We start from the raw sequence: 16,944 nt of genomic DNA, 5'->3' as shown, positions 1-16,944 counted from the left end.
ACTCACCTGATCATCATATTCAGTCAATTGGACTTAACAATGCTAGAGAGTTTACATCGAAAACTTTTGATGGTTATTGCAATGGGACTGATGTTGGACATCATATTCCCATCACTACAAAAAAGAATTGCAAAGGCTTCGGTAGTTTACATAGGCAAGCATTTGCCGTCGCCATTGATAATGATTTTGCATCGGCAAAAGTTGGCCGTCGCAAGAGTATACAAAGTTTGCAACCCGGTTGATGCGTCGTCGCACTGGCAATAGCCAAACACCAATGTTTACTTCGGCAAATGTTAGTGGTGGCAAAGGTACTTAAAATTTACAACTGCATCCACCTACCGTCGCGTTAGCCATCAAATTTTAGATGGAAAACAGTTTGTAAACCCTAGCCCCTCTTCAATTAGTAGAAGTAGAAGTTCTCTTCCTCCGTCATCTCGATTCGATTCACTGGCATACCATCCTTTGTAGATGTTGTACCTCTTCAATTCCATTTCTCCTCTCCTCGATCTATCTTTCTCTCCTATCCATTGGCCTAAATCCTAAATCTCAAGGCTCCCAGTAAGAGCGCTGTTCTTTGCTGGCTAAGATTGAACTTCTTCATCATATTTCTATAGAATCTGGCCACTTCAGTAGAAGATCTACCAACCAAAACGGTCCTCTAGAACGAAATTTGAGGAAACACAAAGGAAAAGGTGAGATCTACTAACATCTGAATGTGAGTGTTCGTCCATATCTTGTGTTAATTTTATTGGATTTATTTTTTTATTTTTTGGGTTCATTTGAGCTATTCATAGTGTTCTCCCTTTCTTTCGTGGGCTGGTTCATTCTTGTCTGTCTTGGTTGCAAAAATGAGTTCTGTAGCAGCGATCTTGAAGTTTGTGAGTTTAATTTTTTTTCTTTTTTAGCTTTGGATTTTATTGGATCTTGGAGCGAATGATTATCTTGGTTGCATAAAAATTAGCTCAATCATAACATCTAATTGGTTAAATTTGGGTCTGTTAGATAAGAATGCTTTGCAATTTGACGGGACATTGATTAATCTAGAGTTTTCTATTGCAATATGGTTTATATTGGATATCTCTCAATTCTCTCCATCATGGTTTCATAGAAGCCATTTATTTCCTTCTTGAAAAAAATTCATTTAAGCTTGCAATATGGTTTGGATTGGATATCTCTCCATCATGAATTTAGTAAATTGTTTTGCCTTTGCTTCTTTTCTCTTAATGCTTTTAAGCTTGCATGCCCTTTGTTTTTATATTGTGTTGTACATGCTTCTTTTATAATGAAGTTTGTTTGTTATCAAGAAGGAAAAAATAAAAGCCTATGAGCAAAGAGGAACCAATGACTGAATCATGTTGCATACATATTGTTGAATTTAATTCTAACATGGTAGATGTATTATTTGAAGAAAGTATCTAGTGTGACCTACTGGTTCTATGGCAATAAGTTGCCAGCTTGATATGTGGAGCTGTACTCTTAGAATACAGATATTACGATCAAGATAAATTGATGTAATAAGTTGCAGATACCAGTGAGAAAGTGGAACAGAGGTTAATTACAACAAAAACTGCATATGTCAAATATATCACATTTCTGTTCTAAAATCACAAGGGTATGTTCAAGGCAGTTCCAATGGTTGACGAAAATATTGAGTCATGTTTTAGTAGTTGATGAATGTTGTGCTCATCTGCCCTTGGATTTGAATTTAAAGGTGGAGAATAATGAGGCAAATAAACACATTGTGCGTCTTCAAGAACTCAAGTTTCCTTGCAGTGCAGAACGTGTTTATTATTATAATATTTAGATAGAAGTCCAGGTTTTATATTATCCAGTTTGGTTTGAGCATAGTGCACCAGTCTTTTCTGCGTTATTTTTTTTTGTTGGATAGCAAGATATATACAGGTGCAACTAACTGGTGTGGGCACGTTAGCTAGAACACCACCATTGACTTTGTGTCTACTTAATTTATATGCCTGGCCTATGTTTATGTCAAGTTGCAGACTTGCAGATGTTGATGTAGTAAAAAATAAAAGATATCTGGCTGTGCTTGATTTATAATAAAAGAAAATGGCTTTGCAGTAGTTGATTTATTAAATAAAGACTTGAAGTAGTACATAATGTGTGTGTGTGTGAGAGAGTGAGAGAGAGAGAGAGAGAGAGAGAGAGAGAGAGAGAGAGAGAGAAATAGCAGCAGCAGAGGAAACCAGTAAGTCATCTGAAGCTTTTCGAATGAAAGGTGGAGATGGACCCAACAGCTATGCCAAAAACTCCATACATCAGGTTCAGTTCATCTCTGTATTCTGATCTAGTATTGCAATTTAAGCCCAAAACATTTTTTCTGAATTGTAATCCGAAGTTGAAGTAACCAAGACCTCGGATCTATATGTGAAAACACTTCTAAAAGAAGGAAAAGAAATATAAAAAACATTGGCAACCTCAACAATGATTCCATCTTTTTCTTGTGTCCCTTAAGCTTTTGTCATTAGTGACTGCTATTTCTGCTTTAGTTTACTTACTAACATTCAATCATTTTACGTATTTACCATGGCCAAAAGAAAAATTGAATTTAAAGGAGTCTTTGTTGTTGGGACAACCACAAATTTACTGACGTTTTTATTATCCATTTCTTTTTTGTAAGAGGTTCATAATACTAAGAGAAAGGCTGATGATTTTGTAGGGGTGAGATCTGTATACTAAGGAAAAGGTTTTTTCCTTGAATTCTTTCTCTTTCTGCTTATGTAATTGCCTGTGGTTCAACCTAAATTGTGTATTGGAGTCACTTTGAGAAGAACTAGTAATTTGGTAATGAAGTGAAATGTAATTTCACAGTGACTGGGCAATTATATACTATATCTGATATTGAATGGAGATATTACATTTGTGTGTTATGATTAGGTGTTGGAGGAGGGTTCTTGAGCTCATGCTTAATTGCTGGCTGAGGATATACCCCTCAAGCAGATGTAAGTCAATCCTATGATATGGCTATAATTTTCAAGATAATTGTAAATCAGTTTGCTTATTGTGTTATTGTTCTCGTAAATTATAGTGAAGTAGTACATATTGTGAAGTATGTGCATAAATAAAGAGACTGAAGTAGTTCATATTTGGTCATTTTTTGTTTGATTTTCTAGCCTTTTGTTTTTTCAATGAATGCTTAAAGATTTCAGTTTTCAGTTTCCATTTGTTTGAGAAATGAATTCTGAATTGTTTTGTTTTTAATTATATTCAATTGGGTACTAATAAGATGTGGAATTTGTGTTTCAGGGATGGAAAAGGAAGGGAAGAGTAGTAAAAGTAGAGTCAAAGTTTGTGCTTCATATTTGCTAGCTATACATTAGTACCTCACGCACAAACATATGAGGTTAGTAGAGTCAAAGTTTGTGTTGCATATTCGCTGGCCTTTTACTATCATATAGTAACTAGTCTGTAGGTAAGCTAGTCATCAAATATAGCATATCCATAATTAAATGCAAACAAATTTTTAAAACTTTATGTAATGTCACTTTGGCTTGGCTTGTGTTGGTATACCTTTGGGTTGAGCATGAATTAAATGCAATCAATTTTTAAAGTTTCTGTATGGTCAGGTTTGCTTGGCTTGTGTTAGTTTGTTTTCCATTGTGATACTTGGTCTTTTTCATGTCACAAGCAATCGTTAAAGGAAAACTCTCTCTCTATCATTCAATACTTGGGTTGTTGTTGCATAAGAGGCAATTTCCAATAACACAAAGCAATTCATTAAATACTTAGTATATCATTGTCCTGTGTTAGTTCATGTATTTTACAGATTTTGATGTTTCAGTTTCAAACTCATTCTATGTGAAAACAAAATCTAGTCTTTCAGTATTCAGTCTGGTCTTTCTTAATAGAGATGTAGAAAAAGTTATATCCATTATATTTGGCCATTTTTGTTCGGTACAAGTGATTGGGTTGTTGATGATTTGGGCAGGCAGCATTATTTTATTTTATTTTATTTTTTGTTACAGAAGAGAATTTTTATTGAGTATCTAAACTGCTAAATGTTCCTTTTCATCATTTCGCCCTTTGAACTTTTTATACTCTTGAAGGTTTCAAGTAGTAACATTGCTTTTATATTCATCAGCATGTATTTTAGCCCTGGAGAGGCAGTAATTGTTGCTCAAGAAGTTATCAATACAATGGCTGCGAAGGGATATGATCTGGGACAAGATGCATTAATAAAGGCCAAAAGCTTCTGATGAGTCCTACCAAGTATCAGCTACTACAGCAGCCAAGGTTTACAGTTACTTCATAAAACTATATTTTTCTCTTTACAGATGGGAGAGTTATCAAGCTAACACCTCCATTGATCTGAGCAAGCACCATATGCCCATAATGTAGTTGAGATAGAGAAAAAAAAGCTTTCCAATCACCAAGTTTGTATTTCAATTTATATTTTTCATATCATACATGAGCTTTTTGTATTTTAGAATTTTGAACATTGCTCAGATGTATGACCTTCATTTCTTTAAAACTTAATTATCTTGTAAACTTTCGTATAACCTTCATTTCTTTTGTAACATTCATGAATGTATCATTCCCTTTTGTATAAGTTGCATTCCTTTTTGTATAGCTTTTATCTATAAAAAAAATAAATTATATTCATAAATAACACTTTTGCGATTGCATTTTTACTGTTGCAAATGAATTTTGGAGACTGCAAAAAACTTCAGTAGCTGTTGGTGGCGTCGCCATTGGTATTTGCGACGGCTTTTTTCGGTAGCAAAATTCTTGCGACGGCAAATGGTTTGCCGTCACTAATAGTCTTGCGACGGCGCATTGCTGTTGTAAATACCATTGGAGAAGCCACCAACGGCGTCGGAAGCATTGCCGTCGCAGGGTCGTCCCCAATAGTCTTTTGCGACGGCAAAATAGCCTTTGGAGACGGGGACGCGTCGTGGCTATTCCAATTTTTTTTTGTAGTGTGTACACTCGGAAATGGTCTCTTGAAAACGACTACGATGGTAGTTCGGACATTGGTAATGCGTACTAATCTCCTTATATCCGCTTGGGGTGATGCAATATTGCATTCAGCTATGCTAATTATTCTACGACTCACCGCCACTCAATCTACCTCTGCATTACAGCTATTGACTGGGCACCAGTATCGTACTTACGCATATTTGAGTGTGCCATTTATGTGTCAATTGCGCCGCCACATCACACTATGATGGGTCCTTACAGATGAATGGGCAACTACGTTGGATTTGAGACTCCAACAATTGTCCGCCACTTAATGCCCTTGCAAGGCGATCTCTTTACTACTAGATTTGCGGATTGTCACTTTAATGAGATAGTCTTCCCGTCGTTAGGGGGAGATAGTCTTCCCGTCGTTAGGGGGAGATAAGAACACGAATGTTCAGTAGGAACGACATAAATTGTCATGGTTGTCCCCACTATGTCTCATCTCGATCCCTGTTAAAGTGACGAGATCACACATCTGCTGCAAATATTCCTGCAAGGAAGGATGTCCTTACGAGAAGACATAGAGCCACCCGACACGGAGGTAGGCATGGCGCCAATGCCAAAGAGAATGGTACTCTGGCGTTATAGGCCATGACCCCAGTTAGAATGCGTGGGAGGCCCGTGAGTTTAAAGGATACCTTGGCATAACCTATTTTTTGATCATCGACACTCAAAATCCGTTTCATGAGAATTTCTAGATTAAGGTTATCGTTAGGGGACGCCCCAACGTCAGAACCTATTCCTGAGAATATAGAGCTCTATGAAAATTACACTATTGTACATGAGACGTGGGATAGAAACTCCATCATAATAGATGATGTAGTCACACATTTTGTTGCGCATGAGTTTGTTGATTCCAATGATATCAAACCACGCTCCGTTGATGAATAAATGTCAACGTAGAGAAAATTGGCCTAAATGGAAAGATGTGATCCAAGTTAAGATGGATTCCCTAACGAAGATGAAAGTTTTCGAGCCAGTGATGCTAACTCCTCCTAACATAAAACCTGCTGACTAATGGGTCTTCGTTAGAAAGCGTGATGAGAAAAAGAGATGGTAATCTTGCCTTACAGCGCAAGGTTTCTCATAAAACTCCCTAGAATCGACTACGATGAGACATATTCTCTCATAATGGATGTCACTACACTCCACTACCTTGTCAGTTTGGTAGTTTCCGAATAACTGATCATGCAGCTTACGAATGTGGTCACTATGTATCTCTATGGGGATCTAGATATGAAATATACATGAAGGTTCATGGTGGACTTCATTTACCCAAGTCAAGTGGCTCTAGACCACAGAGCACGTTTGCAATAAGGTTGAAACGCTCACTAAAGTGACTACTTGATTGGGAAGGGATATGCCCATGTATTTCCATAACAAGTTTCGGATTCTATTGCGGTACATGTTGGACATGATCTTCATTAGAAGTCCTTAAAGAGTGAAGACAAACCGCTGAACACTTGAAATCAGATTTTGAGATGAAGGATTTTGGGATAACACGATTATGTCTCAGTTTGGAACTTGAGAATCGTGTTGATAGATGCTTAGGCCTTTTGACAAGGTCAAGCCTTCAAGCACCCCCTTGATCGTCCGAAGTCTTGATCATGAAAATGATCCTCTTCATCCGAAGGATGATGGCGAAGATGTGCTAGGGGCGAAAGTGCCCTACATAAGTACAATATGCGTATTATTATATTTAGCTTAATGCACAAGACCAGACATCTCATATGTTGTGAACTTATTAGCTAGTTATAGCTTTGTGCCAACGCGACGCCATTGGATTGGTGTAAAAGATATATTTTCGGTACTTGAGATGTACGATTGATATGGGCTTGTTCTATCCCTACAGAGAGACGATGGATTTGGACCCATCACACACCAGGGTCGCCGCCAACACTGGCATGCATCCTCTATCCCCATCCCAAAATGACATGTGTTTTGGAAGGTTTAGCTGATATTAGGTATCTCTCTGACCCACACAAAGATCATTCCCAAACTAATTAAGTGTTCACCATGGGTAAGACTGCGATATTTTGGAGGTCTACAGAACAGACCCTAGTTGCTATATCTTCGAACAATGCAGAGATTGTTGCTCTTCACGGAGTGGTTCGTGAATGTATATGGATTGGATCCATAATTATGCATGTTCAAACAATTGTGGTTTGAAGTCCACCACAGATGAGCCTACAAGCATTTAGAATAATGCTGCTTGTTTTGAACAAATAAAGCAAGGCTATATTAAAGCAACAACACCAAGGATAATCAGCAACAATAGACTCTCCTCAAGATCAAAGTGAACTAAGTTCAATTTGAGGACAGTGTGACAAACTTGCTCACTAAGTCATTGCCTAAATTTCACTTTCAAGAAACATGTTGGTAGCATCGTTTGGGGAAGTTATCCAAACTCCCATGACCGTAGTTATCAAGGGGAGATGTCTACATGTATGGTCTCGAAACGTGAAGGGTGTGTTGTGCTCTTTTTCCCCTTCGACTAAGAGCAACTCCAATAGATTCCCTATTTTTTAATTTTCTCTACTTTAGGGAAAAATAAGTCTCTTTTTCTCCAACAGATTCCCTATAACTATCCTTATTTTAGGAAAAATGAGGAAAGAGAAAACCAAATTCCCTATATTTATAGCAAACTCTAAAATTTTAAGAAAGAATATGGAGATTTTAGAGATTGTTGAAAAATAGGGAATTTGTTGGAGTTGGAAAAGAAATAGAGGCTAAAGTTTTGACTTTTGCTTCCCTATAATACAGAAATTATAGGGAAGTTGTTGGAGTTGCTCTAAGGTTATTTTTGTCCCACATGGTTTTTGTTACTCGGCAAGGTTTTTTTAATGAGGCAACGAGAGGAGCACCACATTTGAGCGACACAAGGGGGAGTGTTCAAGTAAATCCAGAATATGTGTCTGACCCAAATTCTAGATTACCTGATCTAGTTGTAATAAGATTTTGAATTAGAGATATTCTCGAAGATATTCATAGATATCCGATTAATTGTATGATTATGTTTCCTTGTACAACTCTGATTCTATGTCTTATAATTCTCTATATAAAGAGGCCCTTATTATCAATGAAAGCACGACTCAATTCTCTCAAAATTCAGTTTTCTTTAAACAACAACCTAGAAAGGTTTTTTGTTGTTTTTTTTGTTTTGTTTTTTTCTTTTTTCTTTTTGAGGAGGAAAAAAAAAACAGACTCCTGCTTGTTTCTTTAGGAATGTGCACACAATCTTATCATGACATTCGATTCGTATTATGAAGTTGGAAAGACACTTTATGAGTTCTGAGTCGGGAAACTAAGGGTACACCGTACGCCTAGCAAGCTCTAGCTAGCCTCAGACTAGGCGTAGTGGTTGGGCTGCTTTTTGTCACGCATTCACGCCATTTAACCCTAACTTTACATTCGAGGCACGCCATGGGGCACACGTCACTGCAACCACAGTTCAACAAATAAGCCATCATTCCGTCCAAAGTGTTTTAGTGATGTTAGAAGGGTTTTTGTTAAATGATCAAATAGGAAAAATATTGTTAAATTAATCACAATTTTATGTATCACTTAAAAAGTGCCTTATATAATGACTGACATAACATAAGTACATAACTATAATATTTAATAAATGCATCTTTCTAGGTCATATTTGTTGCTGGTTGCTACATATATAATGTAATTTTTACATGATACTTAATAAACCAAGTATTATTCAGTAATTAGAAATGATCAAATAAATGACAAACAGTTTTCATGGTGGTGGTTAAACACCTGACTAAAACTTAAAAGATGGCATATGCAACTTTATTGGTGTCTTGGCCTTTTCAGAGACAATGAGATACATATATCACATAACAAAACTAAACTAGTGCATCTATGAGTCATGGAATGAGTCGTGACAAGCAACCTAAGCTAGCGTTGCTTTGCATTCCAGGCACGCCATGATCGACTTAGATGTGTACATATATATATACAGCTGCAAAAACAAAACTAACCAATAATCACACAATCTTGTGCACTATCTATCTTAGCAAAACTGAAATATACAAACGGTGCATGTGACACTTCGAGATCTCATCACCAAGATAACCCCCTATATCCTCTGTTTGGTAGTGATGAAATATATTTGAGTGGTGTACGTAAGAATCAGAAGGTTTCCTTTTACATTAATACAATCCCATATATACATTCCCAAGTACTCCACCTTTCAGTTACCAAACTTTAACGAGTATATATGTCTTTAACGTCCCCATAAAGACGAAGTTAAGTGTACCAGCTGCTGCTTCAGCTTCCTTGCTTATCTTAGTGGGGAGAGAGAGAGAGAGAGAGAGATGGAATGGCGCTGGCTACAGTTTTGGGTTATGGTGGTGGTGGTTCTGATTACTGATGAGAGGGTTTCTGTTAGTGGAGGAAATGTGACCTACGACGGAAGATCTCTCATCATCGACGGCCAAAGAAAGATTCTTTTTTCAGGTTCTATTCACTATCCTCGGAGTACACCTGAGGTAATGAATTTTCTGGTTCTGTTAAGACTATACATGATCAGCTAGCATGTAATGCGTTGTGCAACTGTTCTTTTGTTCTCTTTAATATATATATATATATATATATATATATATTTTTTTTTTTTCAGTTTTTTTCGTCTTTTTTTTTCCTCAGAATGTGAGATCCTTTTCTCTCCCAAATTCCCAATAATGTGTGATTTTAGTGATAATTGTTTTTACCAAATACCAACAATTAATAGATCACGGGTAGCAGCAATAAGGAGGCTAGCTAGGTCCTTATCTCTTTGTCACATGTAATTCCTTGATTGATATTGACTTTTGCCCATTTTCTGTGAACGTACTGTAAGAATGTGAACTTTGAAAAGTATATACCACTGCTGGCTGGTGGAGTGAATGAAATGAACTACAAAGAAACAAAAAAAGCTTTACCTTTCTAGACTATTGTCAAAGACATCAAGCTCGTCGAGGCTCAATTTCAAGCGATGTCCTCAACCCATGTATATCGAGAAGCACATTCATCTCCTTGCCGACGCAATTGTTAGCCTGGGTTGTTCTACAAAGAGTCTAGAAGTTTATCTTATTGTCTTCCCCTGTCTTGCATTCAGTTTTGATCGGCTGAGTCAGGATTATTGTAGATATTTTTCCTTGTTAGAAAGTGAAAGAGAATAAAATGATTGGTGTAGATGTGGCCATCTCTGATCGGAAAAGCCAAGGAAGGAGGACTTGATGTGATTCAAACCTATGTGTTTTGGAACCTTCACGAGCCTCAACCGGGTCAGGTACTAAGGAAATGTCATATCAATCTCATATTAATCCATTGCTCTCATATTTCTCATAACTATTAACAGAAATGAAATATTTCACAGTACGATTTCAGTGGAAGATATGATCTAGTAAAGTTCATAAAGGAAATCCAAGCACAAGGGCTTTATGCTTGCCTTAGGATTGGACCATTCATTGAGAGTGAATGGACATATGGGTACGTACTATACTACTATGCATGCATGTGTTATATATATATATGTGTGTGTGTGTGTAACATAGCTATTGTACTAATTAATATAATTGGTTCTTTGTGGAATATAATTAATTCGTAGTTTCTATTGGCTTTTCATTTTATTTTAATTTTCTCAGGGGTTTTCCATTTTGGCTGCATGATGTCCCAGGCATAGTTTACCGCACAGATAATGAGCCCTTTAAGGCATGCACTCTTCCTATAACTAATTATATAGTGATGATTCCATAATTTTTTTTTAATTAATTAGGTTTTCTTACGTAGTTATATATGTAATTATATGTAAGTCCAAATATAAAGTCCCAAGATCACTTCACAATTCAATAGATACTAAATATATAAGCATAGTGATTAAGAATAAGAATATGAATCAAAATAAACAAGTACGTAGATAATTAACCTAAAGAGAGCATCAATCACAAACCTAAGTCTTCTACATTGCTCTCAATCGGTGTATTCTCTCTGTATATCGAGATTTTGAATTATTTGAATTTGCTGGAGAGAGTAGAGAACCAAAATTTCCTGCCCCCCAATGACAATGTGACATTCCAACTAATCATCTGTTCGATTAGACTTTCATAATTATTCGTCAAGTTATTATTAGGTTCTTACACTTAAACAATATTTCAGAAACACCATAGATAATTAAGATCATAATAAGGGTTAGAGTTTCAATACATCTCCAAATGTTTGTTCTGTATGTGTAATAACGTACAAGTACATAAAATTTCTAATCATAAAATTTTAGATGTGAACTAAACTAATCATAACGTTGTTGTTTGGTAGATGTGAACTAATCATAAAATTTCTAACAAGTTATTGTTTCTTGGTTTATGTAGTTTTACATGCAAAATTTTACTACAAAAATTGTGAACTTGATGAAATCAGAGGGATTATATGCTTCACAAGGAGGTCCAATCATACTCTCGCAGGTACCTAATTAATCTTGTATGATTATTTTTAACAAATATTCGACCATTAACTTTAGTAAATTTGTATTTTTTTTTTTACTTGAAAATATATTGTAACGTGCTAATCAAATAAACTAAACTCATAGATTGAAAATGAATATCAAAATGTGGAAGCAGCATTCCACGAGAAAGGACCTGCCTACGTTCGATGGGCTGCAAAAATGGCAGTCGACCTCCAAACTGGTGTGCCATGGGTGATGTGCAAGCAAACTGATGCTCCTGATCCAGTGGTAAGTAAGTGCATTTCTATTACTGAGTTTCCCCAAACCCTAATCATTTGCAGTATATGACTGCGAGTTTTTTAATTTTTTTGGTTGGTTTGATTCTACACAGATCAATACCTGCAATGGAATGCAATGTGGGAAGACTTTTGGAGGACCAAACTCACCTAATAAACCCTCTATGTGGACAGAGAATTGGACGTCATTGTATGCTTCTTCGTTTCTCCTTGAATTAATATATCTACTTTAATTCCATTATAAGTAAATAATCTATAAGGTTAATTATTAGTTGGTAGCTATGAAAAGCAGTTAAGTTCCTTCATCCCGCTAGTTAATAGCAAAAGGAGCTTGCTCTCTCTGATAGTTCATTATTTCCCTTCATTTTAATATGTAGCTATCAAGTGTATGGCGGAGAACCATACATAAGATCTGCTGAAAATATTGCATTTCACGTTGCGCTTTTTATAGCTCGGCTGAATGGAAGCTATGTAAACTACTACATGGTATGTATGGGTTTCGATCCTATATTCTTTTTTTTTTTTTTTTTGAAAGGGGTTTGGAACCCAGCCTAGCTGGGAGGCTCAGCCCCACGCCCGGTTTCATTTATTATATTAATAAATATACCTTAATTTATATATTCATGTTATTATATATACCTTAATTTAATTAATATAACTTAATTTACACCGTAATTGATATAGTATCATGGTGGAACTAACTTTGGAAGAACAAGCTCTGCATATGTCATAACAGGTTATTATGATCAAGCTCCGCTAGATGAATATGGTGAGTACTTTCATAATCATCAATTTACATCCTATGAATTATTTGCTCCGATCCTCAACTTCATTGTATAGATTAACAAAATAACCACTTACTCGCGCTCTAAAATTAGGTTTGTTAAGGCAACCCAAATGGGGTCATCTTAAGCAATTGCATGCTGCATTTAGAAACTGCTCGACAACTTTACTGCAGGGAATGAGAACTAATTTTTCTTTAGGTCAACTTCAAGAGGTGATTATCGATCTCGATCAAATTCTATGTTTTGAGTATGATATATACAAACACTGATAATTACAATTATTTATCAATTGTATTTATAGGCCTATGTCTTTCAAGAAGAAAGTGCTGGAAGATGTGTTGCATTTCTAGTAAATAACGATGAAAAAACTAATGCTACTGTTCAATTTCGAAATATATCATACGACCTGATGCCAATGTCAATCAGCATTCTACCAGACTGTGAAAATGTGATTTTCAACACTGCAAAGGTAAGTTATAGTTTTGCCCCATTTATTACTATTTAACATGAAGTATGTACATTCCTCATCCAATCATAAGGTCAATCTTATAATACGAAAAGTGCACTTACGTACTCTTACGTTTTACTTACGTACACAATACACTCCAGTAATTAGAACCCTTCAAGTATTAGCTGTGCAAAAACTAGTTATGTCGGAAGTCATGTAGTTACCTTAACTATGCAGACTAACATGACCGATCTATCACATAAATCTAAAATGAAAATGATGGTAATCAAATGATTTGTAATTATAAACCATTTATTTTTTTGAAAGGGTGATTATAAACCATTTATCATTACAAATACTTTCAATGATTTTGAATGAGCACCTTAAAACTTTATGGTTCCGGTCTTTAAATCGTTTAAGTTAATGAGACGGGAATAAAATTTCTATAATAATTAAGGTTAAACTAAATAGAGAAGGGAATCCATCGATGTCTATATATATATAGAGAAGCTTAACCTATATATGTCTTTAATATAGCCATTTTTCTGTAATGTTTTCTACTGCTCATCGAGTTGATTCTAGCTACTGTAAAAGCTCGTGTTTTGTGTACAATTAATTATACATATATATCTGTATGGATAGGTGAATACAAGCTCTAACAAAAGAATTACAAGATCAGCTCAAATCTTTGATTCAGTGGATAGTTGGGAGGGGTCTAAAGATGTCATCCAAAATTTTGAACCTACAATATCTCTACAATCGGATACACTACTTGAGCACATGAACGTGACCAAAGACAAATCTGATTATCTTTGGTATACTATGAGGTATATTCATCCTCATATATCTATATGAAACTTCATTTCCTTTACATAAAATCATCACATATAATGTAATAATGGATTTTTATGGAATAACAGATTTCAGCACAACATTTCTTGCACTGAACCAGTACTTCGTGTAGAGTCCTTCGGACATGTAACACATGCTTTCGTGAATGGCATAAACACAGGTAATTATACTAGTGTGTGTACTTTTTTTTGATCAAATAGTGTGTATACTTGGCCATATTCTCATTCGAGCAAAAAACAACGAGTTTTACAGATTCCCTTTTTTTCTTTTTCTTTTTTCAAAGCCAAACAAAGATCGACAGTGAATATAGTCGTCTAGTTAGCTATGACGTGCATACATAAGTAGCTAGGGTTGATCTGACGTCCGATAAGAGAATCTTTTATTGACTTTCTCATTTCGGCCATGTTATCAAGCGGTTGCATATTCAGAATCACATGTTTCTCTGCAAGGATCATTTTTGCAAAAAACAAAAGGAGCACTCAATTTCGAAATGGTATTTTGATAATGTTGGTAGTCAAATGATCAATAATTTCTAATTTCATTTTATTCCCTCAACTATTCAGGAAATGCACATGGCAGTCATGATACCAAACAATTCATTATGGAGATTCCAGTTCTGTTAAACGATGGAAGTAACAATATTTCTTTGCTAAGCGTTATGGTTGGACTACCGGTTCGTAGATCATCTCCTCTTGGTTATTTCTTCGCTGGAAATTTCACTATACATATAATGATTTTCTAAGATTTCATGTGCTTTTTAAAGGACTCGGGTGCTTTTCTTGAAAGCAAATTTGCTGGCTTGAAAAGAGTTGAAATTCACTGCAACGAAACCGATCAATTTTACAATTTTACTAACTATGCATGGGGATACCAGGTAAAACCCTATCAGATCATGAATATTATAGAAATTCATTTATATGTCATTTATGAATAAAATTATTATTTGACAGGTTGGGTTACTTGGAGAAAAGTTGCAAATATATAGAGAAGAAAATCTGGACAACATTGAATGGAACAATATTGAAGGCTATTTTAATCAATCACTGACTTGGTACATGGTATGCTGCAGAAACTTCTGAACAAATAACAAATATAGAAAATCTAAGCACTTTCCTTCAATCATTTGCATTACTTTGATTAACAAGACCTTGATAAAAAAATTTCAGACATTTTTCGATGCACCTGTGGGAAATGATCCAGTCGGCTTAAACCTTAGCTCAATGGCAAAGGGCGAAGCTTGGATTAATGGACAAAGTATTGGTCGATATTGGGTTTCATTCCTTACTTCGAAAGGCCAACCTTCACAATCGATGTAAGTTGTCAGCACTAGTAATTTCATGATCAAAACAATTATATTCTGGATAATCTTTCAAAACTAATTTCTACAAGAAAGGAATCCAATTGAAGATCTTTAGCCACCTTCTATGACATTATCTTGTTAAGCTAGTGAGAACTTATTACCATATTCCTTACTTTTAGTTAAGCTAATCTTATCTCACGAGTGTTTATATGTTTCTCAGGTACCACGTTCCTCGATCATTCTTAAAAGATTCTGAAAACCTTTTAGTTTTGCTCGAAGAAGTTGGTGGAAACCCTCTTCACATTTCTTTAGATACTATTTCACTTTCCTCTCTATCTGAAAGTACTTCTTATCATCAGATCCCATCAATAAGTTTAGAGTGATCACTTATTTAAATAGTCAAGAAATTTATAGAGTATAACCACATAAATGTCATCATCCTCATTTGCCAAGAAAATTTCTTTACAGTTGTACATACTTATATTAGTGTGGCTATTCATGTAAATGGTCATAGGGATATACTTGTGATGGTTTGGTACTTGTAACTCTAGTAACCCTACCTCTCTCTATAAAAAAGTGGATTTTTCAGATGAATAATACACACAATTCCTTTGTCTCCAAACACTCTCTTACTTTTATATTTCACAACATGTTATTATCATGAATAGCTCTGAGATTCGGATTGTCAACTAGAAGAGACTAATAACTCTTGGGTTGGATTGCCAAAAAGAAGAGGTGAATCATCATTCAATCAACATGACCCTACTAGCTCTACAACAAAGTAGGCTTTCTAAATCTGAATTTTTATTAATGTTTATCAAGCCTTTGATTGAATATGACAAATCACCATGAAGCATGAACCCTAGCTATTTTGTTTCAAATCTTAAATCTACATGCTTATTAAACCATGATAGTATGTAAAGATCCCCTATGAGGCTATAATGCATGAACCCAAAATATGTCTAATTAATTATTTTATTTGGAATATTTTTGTTCATGCTTTGGATTGATTGATTGAAAAAAGAAAAGGGAGAAATTAGGGTTTTTAGGATTGCAGCTGGCAGCCCAAGCCACTTATCCAAACCGGTACGTAGCTCAGCCCAAGCCGCAAGGCCCGCTACCACGTCAGCCCAAAGCAAATCCACGCCAGGCATATTGTTACTAAAGCAACCCCTTTGCCTGAAGCAAATGTTGTTGATCATCGCGAACCTAATTGTGAAAGAAGAAATTGGGGCCATGGAAGGGACAGAAGGTTCGATCGTCCGAAACGAGGAAGAAGATGTGGCCCATATATATGGCCATCAGCCGTGTGGCTAAAGCTCACGTAATCTGGGCCCATGTCGCCAAGGCCCACATGGTGGGAACCGTGGTGCCCCAGCTAAACAAGCTCGAGTTGAAAGGAACACTATTTCAGCCTTTCGCCACCAGAATCAGTAGGATATTTGATATCAGTGTAGATAAATTGATCACTGGTCTCGCACTTGCCGTGCGGAAGCAGATTTTGTAAATGAGTATCACACCGGTCGTGGAACTCGAGTGGCCAACTTTTCAAAGGGCCAATTCCTATGGATACCACACTAGAGATCACATATTTCCAGGCAGGTACTGGACATACCAAGGATTGAAACTCGAAGATATGGATATGATTGTCCCCTTGTGCCATATTTATTTCAACTTTATTGATAATGTTTAATTTTTTTTCGGATTATATTTGGTGATTTATGTTTTAGATTATAAATTTTGAGATTTTTGATATATTTTCATTATATTCGGTGATTTATTTCAACCTTATATTCTCCAAGTTCTAGAAGAATGTAGCTGAGTTTTAAGAATCTTCGAGCCAATGGATTTAT

The 16,944-nt window shown here is 35.7% G+C and overlaps 1 protein-coding gene and 1 long non-coding RNA gene across 2 annotated transcripts; both read left to right on the top strand.

The window, feature by feature from the left end:
* The first annotated feature begins 1,049 nt into the window (after nt 1–1,049).
* On the top strand, nt 1,050–4,563 carry LOC112183848. Its single transcript, XR_002929978.2, has 5 exons — nt 1,050–2,280; nt 2,678–2,704; nt 2,896–2,960; nt 3,265–3,361; nt 4,100–4,563. It is a non-coding gene; the product is annotated as an uncharacterized LOC112183848 (long non-coding RNA).
* Nucleotides 4,564–8,983: 4,420 nt separating this feature from the next.
* Nucleotides 8,984–16,739, top strand: LOC112186850 (beta-galactosidase 6). Its single transcript, XM_024325386.2, has 18 exons — nt 8,984–9,482; nt 10,166–10,261; nt 10,349–10,461; nt 10,617–10,683; nt 11,337–11,429; nt 11,555–11,698; nt 11,802–11,896; nt 12,084–12,192; nt 12,391–12,475; nt 12,585–12,703; nt 12,793–12,960; nt 13,582–13,766; nt 13,860–13,951; nt 14,355–14,464; nt 14,555–14,665; nt 14,742–14,849; nt 14,958–15,103; nt 15,312–16,739. The coding sequence occupies exons 1-18, from the start codon at nt 9,309–9,311 to the stop codon at nt 15,472–15,474; spliced, it is 2,178 nt and encodes a 725-aa protein (XP_024181154.1). The 5' UTR covers nt 8,984–9,308; the 3' UTR covers nt 15,475–16,739.
* The last annotated feature ends 205 nt before the right edge of the window (nt 16,740–16,944 follow it).

The sequence above is a fragment of the Rosa chinensis genome, chromosome 2 (genome assembly GCF_002994745.2).
Source record: "Rosa chinensis cultivar Old Blush chromosome 2, RchiOBHm-V2, whole genome shotgun sequence".
In the NCBI taxonomy this organism is placed as follows: domain Eukaryota; kingdom Viridiplantae; phylum Streptophyta; class Magnoliopsida; order Rosales; family Rosaceae; genus Rosa; species Rosa chinensis.
Note: the sequence above shows the minus strand (reverse complement) of the source record. Positions and strands in the feature narration are given on the sequence as shown.